Below are 16,131 nucleotides of genomic sequence, written 5' to 3' on the forward strand. Positions count from 1 at the left end.
AAATATATATATAGTGGCCCTACCTTATTTCTAGAAATGCTTAAATACAAAGGCATTTTTAAATCAATAGCTATAAACACCACATGACTACATTCAAACACTGTGTTATCAGAGAAATATTTCAGAATGTTCTGCGTAGTTAACAGCTATGATTCCACTGGTCCTCACGGGTATAACTGATTTCCTTTCACTTTCATGCACATTCAAAATTTCTTACAGAAGAAGGATGGCAAAGTATATATAATCTGCCCTTAGTGATTTGTGATGCTCAGCGATTGCACAGAAACAAGTGTTGAGTTTCTTGGGATAGCAAAACTGTAGCTCTTCAGAGAGGAGTGAGTCGCTCATCCTCTGTGATGAAGGCATCATTTAGGTGCCCTCCCTTCAAGTCCAGGGGATCACAAGGGATGCCATTTTCAATTGTGACTGTGTTTTCACACTTATCTTCAGTGTCATCCGTTTCAGATGGTCCCTTGCTTTGCCTAAAAGCACATAAGAGAATGATTGCAACCTAGGAGGAGAATGCATGTTCTTCTGTACAAACATGGAGAGAGGAAAGGAAAAGGAACCTTAAAATGATGAAACAAATGATGATATTGTATGTTTTCAAATGCATTATATTTATTTTTTCAAACTGATGAAAGAAATATTCATTTTCCTACCATTAGAATTAAAAATTAGCATAGATCTTGCCACACAATTCACTGATGGTTTATTAGATCGTTTTAAATAGCTGGAGCTCATAAAGAATGTGAAGTGCCATTCCCACGCTGTAGATCCTACTATTGGCCATTGTGTCTGCCACTGTCAAATGTCTGAATGTGCCATTATAGGCCCAATGCTGGGTTGGAAGCCAGGGGTTGTGGTCCCTGAGGCCTGGGAAAGGATCGGCTGCTGAGTTTTTCCATTCACAGGGTGAACAAATGCACCGACTGCTCCGAGCATCAGCAATCGGTGCAGGTTGGGTGAACCTGGAGTTTCATGCATTGAGTAGGTTCTCCAGACAGGTGAAATCACCCACCTGAGGATGAGGACCTTTTGTCCCCTCCTGTTGTGAACAGGCTGTTCATTCATAGTATCGAACATTCATCCATTGTCCTAAAGCGTCAAGAACTCAAAGGGAAAAATTCCAAATTTCATGCATCCTTGCTCCTCCCGATTTTTATGGATCTCAAAAGGTGGGAGTACTATTGGAAGGTGGAAGGTGATGAAGCCCTAGTAGCAAATGTATACTTGTAAATTACCATGAAAAATGTCTAGCTTGTGTAAATTGCCCCCAAATTACTCCTCATTGGGTTGGGAGTGAATAATAATTCTCCATAACAATAAACAGATTTAAACATTCAAATATTACCCAGACAACTGGTGTATGTAATTATGGATCCTAGATTATAAAATTTTAGTGGATGGAACATTCTGAAGTAGATGGCAATACAATCGTGGTCTTAGAAACGATGGTTGTCAGTGCTTATTTGCCAGTTATTTCTGTTAGAAAAGTGTTTTTATGGAGTCAGGAGAAAAATTGCAGCGATCTGGAGACATGCAGATCACTGCAAAGAATCTCACCCTCCCTCTCCACTCTCAAAGGAAAAATAACCCACCAGGCATCACAAGGGCAGGGGGAAGAACTAAAAAAGATACAAATGGATGAGGGCAAGTTTCTCTCAGAAGGATTTCTCAACCAAAAAGATGCTAAGGGAAATCGCTATGGAAATTTATCAAACTGAGCTATGTCAGTGGTAAATTAGGTACATATTGTTCTTTGGTGAACTTAGCTCCAGTCTTTCAGTCTTGGCATTGCCGGGCTTCCCAAACTGCAGTGTCAGTAACTTGCAGGCTAGTGGACATGATAAGCGGCTCAAAGGTTATCTAACAGTAACACAGCCCTTTGTCACACTGCATAGTGTGCATGTAATAAACTGATTCACTGCCTCTGCATTGCTCTTACTAAGGATAATAAAACTCAGCTATCTTTCTGGATAAGTCTGATCTGATGTTCTGCTTAAAACATGAATTCTTTTTCCTGAAAAATAAGGTTGAGTGTTAATGATTTCCGCGCTTCCTGCGGCGTCAGATGGCTCGTGAAGAGGATAAAAGAGCCATGACTAGAAAGTGGAAGACAATTAACGGATGGTTTCACTCAGTCGTAGACTATAAATGACCAAGGAGAACAAACTGGCAAACACAACAGAGACCACTCTCGGGCTCTGTGAGAACTCTGGTGGTTACCAGACGGGTAGGGGGCAGAGGGGAGAGCGGGGGGAAAGGGTAGGGCCTTGGCACTGGAGCTCTGGTAGAAGGTGAGTGAGGCCCGTGCACACATGGAGGTGTGAACTTGTACCCCCCAAACTACAGTTACATTAACAACTGCACACAAATAAAATTTGAAAAAAAAACTTTAAATTTCCAAAAGTGACTAAAATGCCTGAAACTAACCTCCAGGAGCCTTGAGAGTGGGTTTCTGTCATACATCTAGAGAGAAGAGGGGCAAAAGAAGGGCTAAAAGAAGCGCCCAGTGGCCCTAGCAGCTGCGGGGTGTTGAGGAACAGGGTTTGCTGAAGATAAAGGCGCGGCAGCAGCTAAAAGCAGGAAGAGCAACTCTGTCTCCTTGCAAACAAGATGGAGATGAAAAGCCAAGGCCTGAGAATAGCCAGAGAGACGACAAAGAGCAAATATGATTTTAAAACAAGACAGAATCAACTAGTGGGGGTTGGCACTGCCCTCATAATCGGCATGGTTGATTTCTGAGGGCAACTCCAGGGTGGCCAACACATCTCAGGGGCACTGCCGCGCAGCGACATTTCCGCAGCACGCGGAGGCAGGCAGGTCACCTTCTATCTGTCCTGTAACAGGAAGAAGCAGCAGCAACAGAGGAGTAGAAATAATAACAAGTATCTGCTACAGGGCAGAAACCAGAGATCATCTCATTTCATTCCCACCGCGATATTATTCAGACTTTATTTTATTATTATCCCTGTTTTTGAGATGAAGAGATTGAGAGTTCAATGGAGAGCAATTTGTCTTTCAGAAAGGAAGAAGAGAGGTGAGAGGATGTAAGCTAGAACTCCATTTAGTCTCCCCAGGCATCCCTCAAAACACGTATGTGAATCCTACTGAGTACGGACATTTAAGAACAGCAGAGAAAGAAAACAATTATTAGCTCTAACATGTCTGATTTTAGATACACTTTTCATGTAATTAAGACTTTTATGAGAATGTAAAATATCAGTGTAGGAAAATGTTGGCTCTGTCCTATTCCCTTGTATGAAAGCAAGATTCGTAGAAATCCAAACATGCTTCTGCTGACTACTGACCTTATGGGAGCAGAAATACAGCCAGAAATAAACCAAGTAAGTTTACTAACATCTCTGCTCAACCATGAGCATTCGTTAGGCTTCTACAGCCCGAGTCCTTGGCCTGGTTTTGTCACCAATCTCCTTGCAGGTGAAGACCATTCACATTATCTACACGTGTCTCTCCGTGATTCACTCTATCGCTCCCATCACAGAATGGGTGGCCAACTATGGAATACGTTATTTTTACCTCTCTGGGCCTTGGCTTCTGGAGAGATGGCTCTAGATCATCATTAAGGTCCCCTCCCTAAGGCCCTCACATGGTAACCGATTGAATACTAGATTCATAAATCAATTCTGCTATGTACACGCAAGTCTGAAGTTGTGTTGTATCTGTGACTCTCCTTTTATAGCATTTTGAAAGCTATATAGAATCAGCACTTTGTAATTCTTTCAGCTGCTGATGCTAGTGACTCACATTGACATAGCACTTTCGAGGGTATAAAGCACTGGCGTGTATGCTCTTGTTTTGTCCTCTCATAATTACTACATATATTTAAGAAAATATTACTATCCCCATTTTCCATATGTGACTTACTCAAGGTCTACTTAGCCAATAAACGTCAGAACCAGAGACCAGAATCCCAAACCAAGAACACTGATCCAGTGCTCTTGATATACATCACATCATCAACTTCATCGCCATTATCAATATCATCTCAGCATCAGCATCACAACCATCACCGTCATCATTATCACCATCATCAGCACCATCCTCAGCTGGCCAGAGAACTAAAATGCCTAGTCTGGGCTGGGCTGGACACAGACCTAGCACATCATTGTGAAATATATGCAGTTCGTCTTCGTTGCCGTCCCACCTCAAATTGTTGCCAAAAGCTACCAAAAAAAGATTATTTCTACAACTTTTTCCCTTCAACAAATCTGTCATTTCCACAAACTGCTGTACTCAACTAGCTGGCAAAAGAGAAGCAATCTCCTCCAATTATTTCACAAGGAGCTGGCAGTTGTTATGGTGTGTTGAAGGTGGCTGGTTCAAGCTTTAATCAATGACTTAAATATTCAGGAAATTCATACTTGATATGAAATCAACAAATGCTATTAATTAGTATTTCTTTTTAGAGAGAGCTGCTTAGTCAAGTAATGATTATAGTCTTTTAAAATAGGTGTCTGTTAATAAAATCCCAGTATGTCATTGAACTGGACAATTTAATACAGTACAGTGGCAATACCTGGATAGAAAAGAGATCATTGTCAACACTGCTTGATCACAGAAATAGGTTCAGTTGATCTTGAATAATAATAATAATTTTTTATTTAGTGGATACCACATCCCAGGTACTTTAAACACAGTCTCTCATCCAATCCTGATGAAAGCTCTATGATACATTATTGCCCTACTACAGACAGAAACATCTCCACGGAAATTAAATGACTCCACCAAGGTCATTCAGGTAATAGTTGGTATTTACATCCACCTCGATTGGGCTTCACTGAATGCACACTTTCTACCCAGTGGCTCTGAATAATCAATGGAATGCTGCCACTGACACAGCTGTCACAACTGCTAATAAAACTTTACTTGAGAAATTTCCTCAATAGCGAGTTTAAGTCTGCATGTCTTCGCTGACTGTCGCTCTTCTCCATGGTGACTCAGTGGCCCGGGGTTGCTCTTTGTATTCTACGTTTAGGAATCAGAGCCACACAAACGTCCATTATGATCTACCATATGGATTGGATTGCTGAACATTTCTTGGACTACCTTCTTCAAGACTACAGGCTTCAGGGACCAAGCCTATCTTTTCCGTGATTAAAAAGGGCTTTGATCACAATTATCAAATGTGTGTTAGACTATACATTCTCCTCACCTTTGAAGCAACACTTTGCCCAAGAGAAACCTATCACAGATTGTATCAAACTTAAAACACAGCAAATCAATTTATCTTCAGAAAGTTGTGCTAATTGTCCTGACTATATTTGCTAATTATTGATGCTCTCCAAGTTTACACAAGAGATTTGCCCATCTGTTTTCCTAGTTTGAACAAGAGATGAATTTGTGAAGGCAAGATTGTGACAACAGCCTCACTTCTCCCAGGCAACAGATTATGATGCCACACACCCAATTACTATATTACTGCAGAATCTGCTCAGAAGGAAAGAGATAGCTGATCCCAGCACAAACTAGCTGAAAGACCAGCAAATGGCAGGATAATTAAATAATAGTGACAGCTAACACTTATTGAGCGCTCACTGTGCGCCAGGCACCAATCTAAGCTCACTACTGTATTAACTCTTTTTATCCCATCAAGTTAATTATTTTCAGCAAACCTCAATGTTGTTCTAGCAAAGTTATCTATGCATGGACAGCAAAGAAAAATTTAACCAACTTGACTCAAGCACCATAAATCATATTCTCCTGATCTTGGTTTCCCCGACTCATTGCCTGTGCTTCCTGGGAGCCATACAGTTAATGCATTATATACAAGAGCAGACTCTAGGAGATAAATACTTTGACTCTAAGCAGTATAGCTCCAGAGTCCATTATTCCAACACCTACACCTTATCATGCTAATGAGAACATTGGAAACCAAGCAGATGGAGTGGATTCTCAAAGGTTACAATCATGAGAGTTTTCAAATACTGCAAGAGAATATTTCCTAATGCTCTAACAAACAAGACAGACAGACAACTGGTCCCAAGTCTCTTTGCATTACATGTCATGCCAAGATCAAGAAAATCAAGCAAGTACAAAGTTGATCTTAACCTTTGAGTTTCATTTTGGGGACTAGCTATAAATGACATTTATTTCATACCTATCATTTGTGAAAAAGAATTTGCGAAGTCCAAGATTTGAAATGATGACTTTCTGCTAGTAACTAGGATGAAATATTTGAAAAGTAGTAAACCTCAGGAGGGGCATTTAGTTGAACACACACTTGACCAAATACATCCCAAATGTTCCGTGTGGGCACCAACGCTTTCGAAAACCACTGTACATCCCTGCAACCCCCACTCACCAGAACTCCTCTTCCTTAGTGTCAGAAGGGAAGGTTCAGAACTATCAAAGCATCCAGTGAAGAGCTGCAGACTCTCTCCACTTCCCTTTGAATCATAGGTACTTGTAAACAAAATTATTTTTACCTTTCATCATGCAGAAAAATCCTGTCTCCTCTTCTCCTGCCCTACTACCTTAGTAACTTTCATCCTCCTCTGAAGTTTTCTCTTGAAGTGATAGCAATAATTTATGCATTAACATTCGCAAATGCCCCCAGAATCCAGGTCAATTTACTCAAGGAGTGGCAATACAATATGTAGTGAAATTGGAAGTTTTTGAACTAAGTGAATCAAAATAACCTGGCAATTGATTAAAATGCAACCCCTTTAGGGCCTCCCCGGTGGCGCAGCGGTTGAGCGCTGGGTTGCGAAACTGCCTGCAGCCTCTGCAGCCGGTTCGATCCCCGGCTGCTCCCCGGCCACCGGAGGAGGGTCCCACATGGTGAGCAGACCTCTCCTGCCGCCCGCTGCTCCCCTCAGCAGTGTACTTCGGTTCTTCTGCCTGCTCTGCTCCCCGCTCTGGCTCTGGTGAATTCTCTCACCCTCCCGCGCTTCTGACTGTACCCAGTGCATGTATAAACCAACCAAACAAACAAACAAATAACAAATAAATAAATAAATAAGACATGCCTCTAGAAAATTAAAAAAAAAAAAATGCAACCCCTTTAGATTCTAATTTAGCAGATCTGTGGTAGAGCCAAGGAACCTACATTTTGAACAAGTGAATCTGATGTAAGGTAGCTGATTCAAGGGTCACTCTGAGGAACACAGTTCCATATAATATTATAGGCACTAAAGGAATGAGTGTCCATCAAAGGAAGGCAAGTACAAAAAGGCACAAAAGTATGTGGAACAAGATGGCCACCTGCAGGCCCTGAGCCAAGAAGAGGCAGGCCATGGTGGGGAGGCATGGAAAGAACTGTGGAACTGCTAGCACTTGGAAGTGGATGACTACCAACAAATGCCCACCCAAAAGGTCTGCTTATCTCTGAATATCCAGCTTACAAAATCATAAAAAAGGTATTAAATTTGACTCTGGATATGAAACATGCCTATACTGTAGAATGGAAAGATATCTATGGAAGGAGTCATAGTTAAGTCATGTGCACTGGACTCTTAAAAGTGTCTAAAAATAAGAACATAGGTGATAATTTGAAAATCGCCATTTTCCCCCAAATTTCAGATTGAAGGTATTCCCTTCAACTGGGGAAAATTCTCTCCTTGTTTTTTTTCCCCAGTAACCAAAGAAACAGGAAAACGCTCTTTAAACCAGTCCCTTTAAATATCTTACCTTCTCCGTTGTCGGATTCCTGATAGAATCAATAGCATGATTGCAATAATAACAATGCAAAATATCACACCAAATGCAATAATCCAGACAGGTACAGATGGGTCCGTGGGTGGTGCAAGAGTAGAAGGAATTTTTAAAAATTCCAGAGTCTGGTCATTCAAAAGGAAGGCATTGTTGATCCGGTTCCTATTCATTCTAAAAGACAATAATGATCAAAAACAAAACAAGACAAAAAGCATTAGAAACAGGTAGAGTGCTATCCATGATTATAATTATCTCTATAAACAGAACATCCCGCTCGCAGGACACCTCAGGTTAACTAGAAAGTCTGATGAGGGCAATCGTGCTGTAGTTTCCTTTTAGTAAGTTGCAATGGTGGCCTACGCACTATCACCCCTCACTGTTACAAATGTCCCAGAAGTAGGCAGATGTCTTGAGTTTTTTGTTTTGTTTTTTTAAAGATTTATTTATTTATTTATTTATTTACAAGCACTGGGTACAGTCAGAAGTGCGGGAGGGTAAGAGAATTCACCAGAGCCAGAGCGGGGAGCAGAGCAGGCAGAAGGACCGAAGTACACTGCTGAGGGGAGCAGCAGGCGGCAGGAGAGGTCTGCGCGCCATGCGGGACCCTCCTCCGGTGGCCGGGGAGCAGCCGGGGATTGAACCGGCACTGCATAGGCTGCGGGCAGCTTCGCAACCCAGTGCTCAACCGCTGCACCACCGGGGAGGCCCAGATGTCTTGAGTTTTGAGCCATTCCCAAAGCGGTGTTTTTTAAATTGAGGTGACATTGGTTTATAACATTGTATAAGTTTTAAGTGAGTCTTTCATGTTTATATCCTGAGAGGTGGCATCTAGATTAAAATGACAGAATTCTATTTAAGGTAGCTGACATAAATACCAATAGCCTGAAAAGATAAAATTATATGTAAAAAGTGAATGATAAACATGAGAAGAAAACTAGAGCAGAAAACACTAAGCGAGGAGCAGCTTCAAAGCCATCCATTTGCTCTTTTATTTTTTCATTAATTCAATAAGCATTGGTTGAAAATTTACTAAGTACCATTTACTGTGCTAGGAGCTGGAGATAGAAAATGAGATATAAATACTAAGGATCTTAGAGTCTCAAAGGATGGCAGATCAGGACCTCAGTAATCACAGTGCAGGCAAATGTCCTGTGAAAGAGGCAAATATGGGAGAAATGTGGCACAAGTGGGAGAAGCAGAGGGGCAAGTATATCGCAGTGAAAAGTCAGGGCTCTTTTTCCTGAGAAAGCAACTTTTGAGGGATGACTAGGAGTTCTTTAGTCCGAAGTAGGCAGTGACAACAAAAATGGAGACAGGACATGGCAGGATTTCTTCAGGAAACTGCAAGTAGCTCCATAGAATTAAAGTAAATGGTGCTTTTCCCCAAATGCCCAAAAATAGATGACTGGATCAAGAAGATGTGGTACATATACACCATGGAATATTACTCAGCATTCAAAAAAGATAAACACATGCAATTTGCAGCAACATGGATGGCACTGGAAGAGATCATGCTCAGCGAAATAAGCCAAAAAGAAAAAGAAAAATACCGGATGGTCTCACTCATAGCAGGAATCTAGAAAACTTAAATAAGGGACCAGGAAAATGAATAACTATAAGAAAGTAAAAATCAAAATCAACAAAAAACTATGAACCAGAGACACTTTTTGGGGGGTGAGGGGCGGGAGGGGAGGGATTGGGGTCAGAATGGGGGGGCTGCAATTGTATGGGGAATATAAAAATAAAATTTATTATTTAAAAAAAATAATAATAAAGTAAATGGTGCTTTTGAAATCCAGAAGCCAAAAAAATACATATAAAGGTAAATACGTGACTTTTCCTGGGGGAAATCGGCAGTTTGGGTGGTGGCGGCAGTTAGAGAGGGGTTGATAGTAAAGATTCATTTGACTGAAACCAAATATGTGAATTTCTAACTGTAATTTGCAAACTAGAAGAGGCTATTTCTTGGAAATATTCTATGGCCTTTATTGAATTCACAATAGACAAGCTGATTGCACCTACCCTTAGAGTAGCACTGGAAAACAGGAAACATAATGTGAGGTTCATGTATGACTTAAACTTTTCTAGGAGTTGTATTTTTAAAAACATAAATAGGTGATATTTTAATAATATGTTTTTGCCCAATATAGCCAAAAAAACAGAATTTCAATGTGCAACCAATACTGAGTTGGTTTACACTTCGTTTTGGGCTAAGTCTTTGAAATCTGGTGTGTCCTTTACAAATAGTGCATATCTAACTCTGAACAAGCAACACTTCAAGAGCTCCAGAGCCACATGTGGTTGGTGACTCCTGCATGGGGCAGCGCTGGTCTAGGCCCTAAAGATACGCACAGCGCCTTCATTTTCCTTCTAGCCTGCCCAGATCATGGGGCACTCACGAAATCCTTTTTACATGAAACATGATATTCCCTCATTCTTAAACCCTAAGTGGTGAGTCTTAACAATATTCTTAATGGCAAAAGTGCAGAAACAATTTGATTCAAATTTTCTTGCTAGAACAAATTAAATTATTTCCCATTGGTACAGACCTGCAATGCCTTTGCTTCAGTAAGGGAAACAGAAGATTGCTCACACGAAAACCTTTGGCATTTGATCACCTACGTATTATCTTAAATGTTAATATTTCACAGAGAGCATGAGTTCTTCAACTATTTCTCAATAATAAGCATTTCAGTAACCTGCAAATCCTTTGTGAAAATTACTTTGCTTCATTCCTTCTTTGGGGGGGAAATGGTTTATTTCCTGAAGTTGTTCTTCCAAACACAGCTTTGTGCAACATCAATCGTGTGTGACATTTTGAAGTTCTGACACACATAAAGTGTGCATTCACTGAAAAAAACAAATTGGATCCTGCTTCTTTTGAAAGTTTGTTATGATCACAAGGAGAGGAGGAAGGAAACAGACAGGAAAACTGCAAAACTTGAAATGGGCAAAAAATATTACTGATGATCCAGTGAGCGCGCCTTTCTGGATAATTTCCAACTTTCATTGTCTTTGGATTACTTTGCAAATCTATGCATTGCAGAAAACGGACACAACATAAATGATTGTTGTCCACAGTGGAGAAGCAGTGTTGATTACTGGTGGATGAACTGGTGTAAGCTGGGTAAGTGAACTTTTCCATTGATCGACTCCTGTGTACTTGTGTTTTCTCAAAGTCTCCTGTCCACCCGGTTTAACATCTCACTAGTTCCCTCATTAATTAATAAGATAATAGTCTTTGATAGCATTTATTTTTAATTTGTATGTATCTTTTTCAAAAACAGTATCTTTTAAAGGTAAAGACCACACATTGACTAAAGATAAATCCTAAGAGGCCTGTAGGGTAAATGATTTTCAGGCTTTTCTGCCCTCCCACCATTAGGATTGCATGCCTAATGGTGGGCATCTGCATGTTACATAGTTATAAATTATATTGTTTACTTCTGTGGGCCATGGCAGCAGTATTGAGATACTGGCCAAGAGAAGCAGAGGCAGGAGAAAAGAAGCAGGAGAGAGAACTGGAGAGAAGGGGAGAAAGAAGGCCAGAGAAGCCCAGAGTGAAGACTTGCTGGGGGCCTCAGCCTCCTGGCCCCCCAGCACCCCTGCCTGCTGTGTACTTTGTTGCTGCACTAAATGTAAAAGCTCAATAAAAGCCTGAGAAAGCCACTGAGGGCTCCAGGACTCTCCTTTACCCATCTGCCAAATCACAGAAAACCTGCTGTGCCCCTTATGCCCCTACAAAGCCCAAGAAATAGGAATAGTTTTCTTGATTTTTAAATAAAAGTCAAAGATGTGACTTGTCCCTCAAAATGCCTTACATTTATTAACTCCTTTAGTCTTCTGGACAACTCTGAGAGAGTGATACCATAATTATTCCCATTTTATAGATGCTAAGAGGAAGGCAAAAAGAGGGGAAGTAACTTGTCTGTGTTCAAATAGTTGGCAAGAGGCAAAACCAGGATCAAAAACCTAAGCATGCCAGCTCTTGAATCTGTGCAATGAACATGTGCTACAGGAGGCATTCTGGCCTGAGAAGCAATAATAAACATTCTTGGCTAATAGTGAAGCCAGACTATCTCAAGCACAGCACGAATGACATTTAGGGTTGCATAATTCTTTGGTATGAGGTGCTGTCCTGTGTATAGACGGATGCTTACCAGAATCCCTTACTTTTCTGCCTATTTGATGATGGTGGCACCACTTTCCCAATCGTGATGCCCCTCACCCACCACCCAATATCTCCAGACACTGTGAATGTCTCATTGAAGGCAAAATCACCCCAGATGAGAAACAATGATCTACACTAATCTCTAATAAAAACTAACAAAATGACATCTTCGACACCTTAACAGATGACTGTGAAGCAGAGAGAATTCTTTAATATCAATGAAGAGTTGAATAAATCAACAAGTCGATTTACCAGTAGAAGGCGTATTAAGCAGTGATTACCTTATGGCTGACTGTACCTCAGCAGCAGGAAGGGTGTGACTTTTTGTATGGTCTGTAACTACAAACCAGAATGACACCCGCTGGGTTGCATTGCAAAGTAGGACTTGGGAAATACTGCAGATGAAGAGAAGAAAAAATAGGCTATTAGAAAATAATACCCAATGGCATTAGACCATGCACTCACTCTGGTGTTACTGCCACTTTAAGAGGCATCTTAGACACGCATGAAAATATCTTGGGGATCACTCCTTAAATGAGTCTATCAAAAAAGGAGAAAAGAATTAGTCCATGGAGAACATTAGAAATCTCATTCCCCATCACCTGCGATCTGCCAGCACCCTGCTGCCCCAACATGCAGCGTCTCTCTGAACCACAGATCTGTGTTCCCTCATCAAGCCCTCTTGAGGGTCTTCATTCTGTGTCCTGCCTCATCCGGACAAATGTGTTACACATTCTTGATCCAATACTTGCTCCGTTGGTCACCATTTCTATCCCTCCCGCCAACCTAGTAGTCGCCCAGCCCAACAACAGACCTCCAAACAAAGGGCCACAATATTTGCCAAGAGGATGAACAGTTTTTTGAAGTTACCTGCACTCCAACCACAAATTGCACTCTCATCGGCATTCATGGATTACAGGTGAAATGACAGGAAGAAATGGCTTTAGAGGTGAGAGATGCTCTAATCTGAGGCAGAAAGACTGAAAATTCTAAGAGAGAGTTGGTGCTCCAAAATGATAAATAGTGAGCAGCTTTCACTATTTCCACAGAGGCCAGTTATCTAAAAGTGGAATCAAAAACCAGCATTCTAGAATAAAAGACCCGCCGCCTTTGCAGAGGACGGCGAGGCCGTGGAGCTGTAGCTGCCACAGAGCAGGACGCGCGCGTGTCGGGGGGGCCCCCGGCGAGGCGGAGAGGACGCGCCCTCGCGCCGCCGTTTCCCGCGGGTTTCCCAGCCCGTGGGCCGCGGGGCCGCTTCCCCCCCCCCCGGCGGGGCCGCGTGCGAGGCCCGAGGGAGCCGCGAGGCCCGAGGGAGCCACGCGCCGGCCACCCGCTCCCGCTCCCGGCCCGCCCGTCACGTGCGCGACCCCGTGCCCGGGCCCACGTCAGCGCAGCCCGCGTTCTCGCGCCCATCACACTGGCCGGCCCGGCTTCCAGAACGCCCGCCAGCCGCCCGCCTCGACGCCGCAGGCCGCGGCGCCATCATGGGCGGCTACCTGAGCCGGCTGCTGAGCCGCGCCAGGACCGCGCTGCTGCCCCGCGCCGGCCCGAGCCCCGGCCCGCGCCGCCGGCCCGCCTTCCGCCGCCTGGAGGCCGAGCCCTGCCCCGTCGTCTACCTGCCGCCCGAGCCCTGGCTGCGCTCGCAGCCGCTGCCCACGCTGCCGCCCGACGGCGGCTACGCCGTCCTCTTCGGGGCCGCGGGCCCCGACGCCTGCCTGCGCCCGCCGGGCGCGCCCGCCGGCGGCGCCGAGGGGCTCGACGTGGCGCTGCAGGCCCAGGTTTTCGCCCAGCAGTGGCAGTGGAAGGCCCGCTGCCCGCGGCGCGGCCGCAACCAGGTGACGCTGAAGATCGCGCGGCTGCAGCACCGGCCCAGCGCGTCCCTCGGCGCGCCGCGGCCCGACCCCAGGGCCCGGGAGGCGCGGCTGCAGTGGGCGCTCGCGCGGCGCTGCCACAAGTGCAGGCAGGGCGGCGACGGGCCGCTGTGGTTCCGGAGCGCCAGGGCCAGCGCGAGCGCCGAGCCGCGGCCCTCCGCCTTCCGGCCGCTGTGGCGCGACGGCGTGCTGGCCACCTTCGTGCCGAGACCCGGGCCCCTGCGGCCAGGCCCGCCCGGCGCCGCCGACCCCGCCGCCGGCAGGAGGAGGCTGGCGCCGCGCCGGGCCACCAGCCCTCCGCGGGTGCTCATCAGGCCTCTGCAGGAACGCCGGCCCGGGACGCCGCCCGAACGCCCCGCGCCCTGACGCGCTGCAGCCCCTGGACTGCCCCCCGCACTTCTCTGGACGCCTGGCCCCTGCGCGCGCCCTTGGCAGTCTGACCCCCTCTCCCCCGACCCAGGCCCTGCCCCTCTGCCCTGCAGGCCCCGCTCCAGCACACCTGGTTGCTGTCAAAGCCTCGGCTTCTTCCTGCCCACCGCCCCGCCATTCCAAAACCCCCTGCGGAAGGTGCTTCCCCGACCACTTCACGCCTCCGGTTGATCCGCATTTGCAATAACAACGGTGGCTTTATCACCCCAGAGCGCGTCCTCGTCTTTCTTGGAACGATTCACACGTTGCGGTCTCCCCCCCTGACACCCTGAACATTTGGGCCCACATTTTCTTTGCTGTGTTGCGTGCTGTCCTCTGCATTAGGGTTTCAGCAGAAGAAGCCTCTGGCCTCTAGGTGCCACAGGCATGCCCACCCTGAGAAAATAAGTGTCTCCAGTGATTGTCAGAAGCCCCAGTGGGGGTAGGGGGGTGGGGTGGGAGGTGGCAGGGTCGGGTGTGTGTGTGGATGTGGGTGTGGGTGGGTGGTGTGGTTGGGTGCTTGATGGTGGGGTGTGTGTTGGGGTAGAGTCAAAACCACACTGGTGGAGAACCCCTGAGGGACAGCGACCTCTGCTGGCAGACACAGCCCAGCTTGGTCTCCCTGAAAACACACTTTTACAATACAGATAAATTCAGAGATGAACAAAACCAAGTGCAGCCCCCTTGGCAGTATATGACCCTGAGTTTGTAGAATGCTGTGGGGAGTGAATTATTCAGGATTTGGCCTCATTGGCATTCAGAAAATGCAAATCCTTTCAAATGAGCCACACATCTAAACTCTTCAGCTTGGCAAAAATTAAAAGGTTAAATAAAACCAAATGCTGGTAGAGGTGCGGAGAACTGGAATCCCAGGCAGTGCTGTGGGTGTGTGTGGGCCCAGCTGCGTGTGGCGGCAGTTCCAGTGTTTCCTTGAGCACTCGTGCGCGCGTGCACACGCACGTTGGTGAGGCTGCTCTTTGCAGCACTCTATCAGAATACAGAATTGGAACAACCTAAATGTCCACCCACAGGCCACTGGACAAGGCGCATCCGGTGTGTGTTCTCAAGGGGACAAGTGCCGTGCCGAGATTAAAGGAAGAAGCGGCCCAGGGTTCTCAAGGGCTGGCTAGCGGCACATCATTCTATGTCGGGAGATGAGCATTCTAGGATGTTTCACAGCAAACCTGGCCTCCATCGCTAGACAGCGTTAGGACCATCTCCCGTAGTGACAACAAAATATATCTCCGGGCATTGCCAGATACCCCCTGCAGCACACATGCCCCTGCTGGCACACCTGGGCCCATTACGCATTTTTTATCAAGGGGCAAATCTCAACAATACACTGTTGAGTTAAAAAGGTGGGAAGTGGAATGTCCGCGTAGCCCATGTGGTTTGTAGAAATTTAGCCAATGCCAAGTATTGTTTGTGGCACAGGAGAGCAGGCCAGAAGCCAGGCAAGAGTCATCTGGATACTTGGCCTGTTCTGTGCTTGCCACCTAAAGCCTCTTTCAATGAACCTAATCATGAATTTCATGGTATCCCCTTTAGAGAGTCAGAAAATGTGCTGTCAACAAAGCAAAGTCCCTTTGCCCGCAGAGCTTGCTTTCTCCGGGGTGGAGACAAGATAAACCAGGAAATGTACACACTGCCAGGTGGGGGAAGAGCTATAAAGGGAAAGAAAGCAGGAGGAGGATGTAGGCAACTCCATCCACAGCGGTGCCCAAACACGCTTCTCAGCCCCACCCCCATGAACTACACTTCCCCGGCTCCAAAGGCCCCTGAAAGGAATTCAGTGTGTCCACGCGGTGGCCACTCCACGGGCTTAAAGACTCATGTCTAAAAAGTACAGATTGGAAAAAGAAACTGGCCAGCTGCCGCCTCATGCAAAGCTTTGACGTCATCACCAATGCTGAGGTGGACATGGCGCAGCCCTGACACCCGACGTGGGGAAGTGGGCTGCACCTCTGTGGTTCCCTGCTCCAGCAGCCCCTTGGCCCCTAC

General features: G+C 45.5%; 1 protein-coding gene across 2 annotated transcripts in view; it reads right to left on the bottom strand.

Annotated features, from left to right (window-relative positions):
- Nucleotides 1–325: 325 nt before the first annotated feature.
- Nucleotides 326–16,131, bottom strand: part of CLTRN (collectrin, amino acid transport regulator) — a gene marked incomplete at both ends in the record, with an annotated part of 28,009 nt that continues 12,203 nt past the window's right edge. Inside the window, 3 exons of one of the 2 annotated variants that reach the window (XM_084259159.1) lie at nt 326–482; nt 7,657–7,851; nt 12,133–12,246. In XM_084259159.1, coding sequence (XP_084115285.1) covers nt 326–482; nt 7,657–7,851; nt 12,133–12,246 — 466 coding nt within the window. The remainder of the gene's footprint in view (nt 483–7,656; nt 7,852–12,132; nt 12,247–16,131) is intronic. The other variant, XM_084259160.1, reaches the window with a different exon arrangement.

Source organism: Talpa europaea (genome assembly GCF_964194135.1).
Source record: "Talpa europaea genome assembly, chromosome: X".
Taxonomy (NCBI): domain Eukaryota; kingdom Metazoa; phylum Chordata; class Mammalia; order Eulipotyphla; family Talpidae; genus Talpa; species Talpa europaea.